Raw genomic sequence first — 7,500 nt, 5'->3', positions numbered from 1 at the left:
ACAGTTCTGCGTGAAACTCAGATTGAGTTTCCCGATTTTTCCTATTTCTCCCGAGACAGATAATGATTTTGGTTAGCAACTTAGGAAACAGCTACTCATCAAACACTCCTGCTGACCAGTAACAGCAAAAATCTGGACCAGGACTTCTAAACCAAGCAGAAGGGCAAAATTGGACATTCATGTCTGTTGTCGGCAGGAGAAGGTCAATTGTCGGCAGGTTGTGACATGCCTCCAAAATCAGCAGGCAACTGACATGTCGGCAGGTGTGGCAACACAGCAGCGCACAAAGTGAGGAGGACGAACTGGGGTTTTCACTGGTTGCAAAGCATAGAACAAAAGCAACAGCACTGCAAATCTAAACCAGTTCCAAGTTATACTACAATGGTGAAATGAACCGTGAAATACAGGGTGGATGTCCGTATTCCGTGACAAAAAAATTGGGAGCGGTTTATACCCTAGTGTGGCTTATACTCCAGAAAATACGGTGCGTATGACACGGTAGCACTGCCTAGTGTATGGGGTCTAGTTTTGAGTCAGTGCAGCTGCTCCAGCTGAAGCTTGCATGCTTGCTATTGCCAAGATACAAACCAGGCTTACGGGGCTCAATGGGAAACAGGGTGGTGAGCCTGGCCATCAGCTGCTGCGTAGACTTGACAATCTGTACAGACAAGCACACAGACACGCAGACGCACGCAGACACACGTGCACGTACGCACACAAACACACACACACACACACACACACACGCACACACACGCACACACGGATACACACACACACACGCACACACATACGCGCGCACGACAGGCAGCAGACACAAGGTGCTCGAGTCAAAGATACCTGTGCCATCATAAGACGTAGGATTGCGGGATGTGATTCTTGACCTGCAAAACACATGCAACTGTGTATTCAAGTAAAAAGCTCTGCTTGTGAAGACACGTATTCGTATAACGTATATTATTTAGAGTGGCAAACAGAACAGGCAAATTGCCTAATGACAATGGCACCACTGTAGAGAAGCGAATGAGGAGGAGATGACAACACAGAAGTACAAGAGATTAATCCATCTAAGGCTACAGGTCAGGACACCCAGGCTCTGCACTCCTTATTTGACATTGAACATGATGTATATATTATACGTCCTCAGCGCATGGGCGTCATTTTTACGTATATACACGTCTTTAGTGCTGAATGGGTTAAAACTTTTAACGTTTGACGTTTGTAGTTCTTTAAAAAAAGAACTCCAACCGTTCGGCATGTATCAAGACAAGACCTGCTAGCTTCTTCTCTGTATGTTACCTTGTTGTTAGTACTGGACATACAGCTGATCACACCGGCCGAGATTGCCTTGAAATGAGCAAGTACTTGTACGCGTGGCAGTGCATCAAGTAGTAATGTTACTACCTCCAGTGCTGAGCACACGTTCAGTACGCTACTGACTGTGTCGGCCTGGAGACAACATATGGGTGTGCATGTACACGCACACACACACACGCACACACACGCACACACGTACACACACACGTACACACACGTACACACACGTACACACACACACGTACACACACACGTACACACACACGTACACACGCGCGCACACACACACACACGCACACACACGCGCACACGCACACACACGCGCACACGCACACACACACGTACACACGCACACACACACACACACACACACACACACACACACACACACATACACACACACACACATACACACACACACACACACACACATACACACACACACACACAAAAGAGAAACAGGAATACCTAATCAGCTTTTCAGGCCTTTCATGCCACATCAAAATAACATATGTTATTTTGATATGGCATGTTATTTTGAATTATATCCACAGACCCGCACAGTGAGCGATCAGCTAGAGCCATCCATCTTGAGTTGATACAAGACTAAACACCGAATTAAGACTCATGCAGCTCGGCATGTTACTGCACAGACGATTGGACACGAAAAGGTTCACATCTATTGTTGTGTGCAAGCTGGAATGGCACCAAGTGTGAGCCGTATGTGCTGCTCAATCGGAAACCATCAAGTGCTCACTACCGAGGCAGTACGCATGCTGATTGAAGTCCAGTGGCTGCAACATGAGATCAGCAACAACGTCATCATCTCCGGAATGGCTGAGCTACCTGATGAGAATATTGCCAAGACATTGCAGTCCCTTGTGCCAGGAGCTGCTGCAGCGGATATGCAGGCACAGAGACTGGGTCAACCAGTAACAGGAGGCAAGCCACGGCTTATTAGAGTGCGTACAACAGCTCCTACAAAGGCCATGCTAATGAAACATAGGTGTAGGCTAAAGATTGGCGACGCTAACGTCTATGTCAACCACGATCTCACTGCCAAGCAACGCGCAGCACGGAGAGCAGTACTACCATTGTACAAGGACCTGAGAAAGATGGGCATTGCATGTAGTCTTCCAAGAGATACCATCATGAAGGACTGGAAACCCGTTTCGGAGGCTGAAGCGAAGAGGACAACACGTGGTACTACTTACCCACATGCCGAGCCGCCTAACGCCGGAAGTTACAAACCGGCTTTATACTGGTTATGTCCGACCCACCATTGAATACGCCTCGCCACTGTGGCAGTTCCAACTGTCCGCATCCCAAGCGGCGGTCCTTGAGCGTCTGCAGGCCAGATTGGCACGCGTCGTCTTGAGACAGTACGGTGTGTTTCCCTCCGCTACTGAACCGAAGGCATCTCTGTTCGCGCACCTCCAATGGTCCAGTCTGGCATGGCGGCGACACATCCAGTGCCTCCGGGAGCTCCATCACCTGGTCCACCACCAGACCACTGCCCTTATGGAGCTGGGCTATAGTCTCTCCACCAGCGCGCGGCGCCCTCTCCAACTTGTCCCGCCTGCCAGGGTGAACACCTACTCGCGTGCCACTTTCCTCTTTGTTACCTTTGCCACCTGGAATTCTCTCCCCACTGACATTAGAACCACCCAAAATAGTCATTGCTTTGTGTCTCGTGTCTGTACCATCTTTGCCAACACCCCCTTTGAACCCGCTGGTTTCATTCGTTCCAGAGTTTCTATAACATAGTAACGAATGTTATGGCTGATTTCTACAGTATGCATTTGTTATAACCCTTCCTCTTCTCAATCTATATGTTATGATTTTGCAGATATATTCCCAGTAAGCCATGAACGGAGACCCCCTTGACTTAGGCCTCGGCCTTTGGGGAATCCATAAAGAAATGAATAAATAAAGTCGTCACAAAGTCCTCAGACTGCCTTGTGTTGTCCTGGGCAGGGAAAGTCTAGATGGACAATGCACTCACGGAGGATATTCTGCGTTTAGTGCTTGATCCGCTGTCTTCGTCAACATCTACTGGTGTGGTACTCATTCAGATACCATACATCCCAGGATACAAGGACATCATGTCAGTTCTCAAGATTCAAAGTGCTGTTGTTCCGGGGGTGGGGGCTGTACGCTCTGGACGCAAAGCCAAGTAGTAGTAATAGTAGGAGCTCAGCAGTGCATGAGTTTATGTTTTCGCTATTTCGCTGCTCTCCGGCGCTGGAGATATGGCGTCCTGGTCATCATGCGTGACCTCAGTCTCTTCCTCTCGCAGAGACCTTTCCAGGAAGCCCAAGATTGTGAAGATTGAGTGAGTAGAACTGAAATTACGTCCCAAAGAACATGAACATATGCAGAATTTTTAAATTTCCAATCGGCTCTCAAAGGGTTAACACGCCGTGTGTACTTACCATGCTACTGAAAGCATGTTCAATGGGTTGCATGCTGATTACAGCATCTGAATACAACAACAAATACGCACACACACGCACACACGCACGCACACACGTGCACAGACACAGACACACACACACACGCACGCGCACACACGCACAGACACAGACACACAGACACACACACAGACACACAGACACACAGACACACACATACACACACACACACAGAGCATATACCACGTTTCTTTTTCTCTTTCCCAAAGCGCCATGCTGTGACATAATCACATACATGTAGAATATCACGTGAGTGATGATTAGCCTTGCAGCACTGCACCTTGAACAAATTCCCACTGGCCTGGCGACCAAAGTTTTTAGTTCGCCATGGTTGGTCACCATCCTTAATCTCATTCTCACGATTGGCAGCCTTACGGCGAGCCAGCAGATGTATAAAATTACTGCAAATACATCAAGCTTTTTCTTCATACATGCATTTCTCTTCAGAATTCCCAAACTCCATTGCAGGGTATTTCTTGCACTTGAAAATACCGCCATTCCGGCAACAGGCTCTCAGCTGCATTGATGCCCTGATAATGCCCAATGGGCAAAATATTGGCAAAGCTATTTATTTATCTATTTGGTGCAGCTGAGAGCCTGTTGCCGGAATGGCGGTATTTTCAAGTACATGCATTTCTCCTTTCCTTTTTAGACCGTTTTCGCATCGTCTCCATCGCTTCACATTGTTTAATAAAGTAATCCAATGTCACTTCAGCTCGTCCTCCTTATCGCGATATAAATAAAAAATTAAAAAAAGAGAGGACCATAAGTGAACAAGTTATCCGTTTTGTCTAACACTAACTAACAAAGATAACATAACCTGGCTAGCACAGAGACCTTCTCTGCAGCGAACTCTTGTCATTGGTGCAGGGCAACAGGCAGGCAGGATCTCATAGCAAAAGCAATGCTCACAATCTGAGTAAAACGGATCGAGACGCAGATGTACGCACCCCCCCCCCCCACACACACACACACGCACGCACGCGCACACCCACCCACACACTCTCACACACACACACACACACACACACACACACACACACACACACACACACACACACACACGCACGCACGCACGCACGCACGCACACACACACACACACACACACACACACACACACACACAACACACCATGTACCATGTATACGCCCGTCGCAAGAGAAGCACGCAAATCTGCAAATGCATTGGATGTGCACCCACAGATTTTCTCTTTATAGCAACGATAGCGGATCTGATTCTGATTGAAACAGATCAAGACAAGCGCCAGATAACTGTCTAATCCACACAACTGGCAAAGCCATGTGAATCGACCCCCCAATGCACACCTGGTCTACACCACACGGAGTACATCGGAATAGGACGGCCAAGACAGGCTATGTACACACACACACACACACACACACGCACGCACACACAGGCACACACACGCACACACACACGCACACACAGGCACACACACGCACATACACACACTCTCCAGCCTAATTACCTTGCCAGAAGGAGGGCTTCAAGCACTTGCTAAGGAGTGCGTGGGTTCTGCGAGCAAACTCCGCCGGCGTGATGGCTGATGATGATGAGAGCTGCATAATCATGTGACTCCCTCCACTGCTTGGTAATGAAGCACTGAGTCCCCCGGCTGCACTAGCAGAGTTGGAAGAACTTGCTGTTGACGAGGAGGAGGCACCATCACGACTAGAGCCGCCTGTGGCTGTTGTTGCATCACCAGCCTGAGAGAGAGAGAAGAGAGAGAGAGAGAGAGAGAGAGAGAGAGAGAGAGAGAGAGAGAGAGAGAGAGAGAGAGAGAGAGAGAGAGAGAGAGAGAGAGAGAGAGAGAGAGAGAGAGAGAGAGAGAGAGAGGAGGAGGAGGAGGAGGAGGAGGAGGAGGAGGAGGAGGAGGAGGAGGAGGAGGAGGAGGAGGAGGAGACATTCTGACACGTGGAGCAGAGAAACTCAATCCCATCCCTGCACAATGAAGTACGTCTCTGTGTCACAAAGCACTTTCACACAAACATACGTGTATACGAAATCAGAGTCCATCAAGTGCTATAAGAACAGTGAGCTTCGCACCAGGTTGGTGACAACTACTTGTGACAAGGCAAACAAATGTTCAACTGAAGCACACCGCTCACAAAACAAGTACAGACGCAGTCAGTGTACAGCCACTCACCAAACAAGACAGACGAATGAGGAAGTTCACCAGTTGATCCGAGAACTTCTTCTCAAAGCCACCTTCGGACGGTTCTGAAGGCTGTACAGGGAATACATTAAAGCATTGTGATTATAGAAAGCGAGGGATTTTTCTTGAACACCTAGATAGGCGAGGGAACCGGATAATCGAACACACATGCTGTATGTATGCACGCAATGTGCTGTAAATCAGTAACCAACAATTTTCTTCCGGATGGTGAGGGATCGGATAAAAGAGGACCGGATAAGCGAGGTCTGACTGTACTCAGCATGGTGAACATGAGGATAGAGGCGCTACCAACCGCCAGCGATCAATTGTACATGCTACGGCTCTTCGTTACCATTCCTATAGCCAATTCAGTTGAATCTGGGGGCACCCTGACCGTAAAAAATAGATATACATCTTGCAATAAAATAGCTGTTTTCTTTACAAAGGCCCCATTGGTTGCAGCCATTTTCGAAAAGTGCGCTCCGATTATTCACGCGGCAATTTTCGAAAGCGGCCAAACGTGCATTCTCAGCAACGTAGGCGGCCGCTTTCAAACCAACAGACTGTACGAGTAGTCTCCATCCAGCACAAGATAGCCATCGACGGATAATGCTGAAAAATGGCAGATTCTGATCGAAAGGCAGTGAAATTGGCAGAACCATGCAAACCCTCTGGCAGGCACTTTCTTGCATTTCGTTCCATTTCTTTATCCACGTGCCAGTACCAAACAGGCATGAAACATACCAGAACAAAGTAACAACTTCTGCCAATTTGTCTGCCGACATTATCCGTCAAGGTCTAGCACGCAACGCAAGCCAACAGACTGAAGTCTCCATCCAGCATGCAATGCAAGCCAGCAGACTGCAGTCTACAAGACTTAGTATGTCTAGCACAAGACCAAAGCCAACAGACTGAAGTCTCCATCCAGCACGCAACATATGCCAACAGACTGCAGTCTACAAGTATATCTAGCACAAGATGAAAGCCAACACACTGAAGTCTCCATCCAGCACACAAGACGCAACAACAACGCCAGCAACAGCATGACAGGCACCAGTACCTTAGCTTTCTTGGCTTCCGATGCAGCGCCTTCTGACGGTCTCCTAGCTGGCACTGCCGTTGCGACATCTGACGACGTTTCCTGCACAGCCAGAGCCATGGCCGCATAGCAATGTGCAGCAGTGCACAACAGACACACAACACAGACACACAGACAGAGTCCATTGGTTCGAGGGAAAAGATGCAAAGGGGAAAAAAAGTCTGAAGAAAAACATTGACTGCCACCACCAGGACTCATACCAGGGAGCTTCATTTGAGGCCAGCAATGCTCTAACCACTGAGCTATGGTGTAACTGTCATCCCAGCAGAGACCGTTCAACTTTTTCTTCAGACTTGGAAACACAGACAGACAAGTATTAGATAGGGCTCCATCCAGGACTCACCAGGAGCGCATCGACCAGAATACACGACCGTCAAAGAGACAGAATTACAATACAGGTAAGTGCACGCCAAACAGCGAACTAAAGAAAGCT

General features: G+C 48.3%; 1 protein-coding gene across 1 annotated transcript in view; it reads right to left on the bottom strand.

The window, feature by feature from the left end:
• Positions 1-7,500, bottom strand: part of LOC135820061 (transformation/transcription domain-associated protein-like) — an 80,841-nt gene that overhangs the window by 7,597 nt on the left and 65,744 nt on the right. Inside the window, exons 55-60 of the mRNA XM_065333365.1 lie at positions 7,029-7,109; positions 5,960-6,040; positions 5,282-5,519; positions 3,753-3,799; positions 1,300-1,449; positions 598-658 (exon numbers count right to left, since the gene is read on the bottom strand). Coding sequence (XP_065189437.1) covers positions 598-658; positions 1,300-1,449; positions 3,753-3,799; positions 5,282-5,519; positions 5,960-6,040; positions 7,029-7,109 — 658 coding nt within the window. The remainder of the gene's footprint in view (positions 1-597; positions 659-1,299; positions 1,450-3,752; positions 3,800-5,281; positions 5,520-5,959; positions 6,041-7,028; positions 7,110-7,500) is intronic.

Source organism: Sycon ciliatum, chromosome 6, assembly GCF_964019385.1.
Source record: "Sycon ciliatum chromosome 6, ocSycCili1.1, whole genome shotgun sequence".
NCBI classification, from domain to species: domain Eukaryota; kingdom Metazoa; phylum Porifera; class Calcarea; order Leucosolenida; family Sycettidae; genus Sycon; species Sycon ciliatum.
The sequence above is the reverse complement of the archived record's forward strand: the minus strand, read 5'-3'. Positions and strand labels throughout refer to the sequence as shown.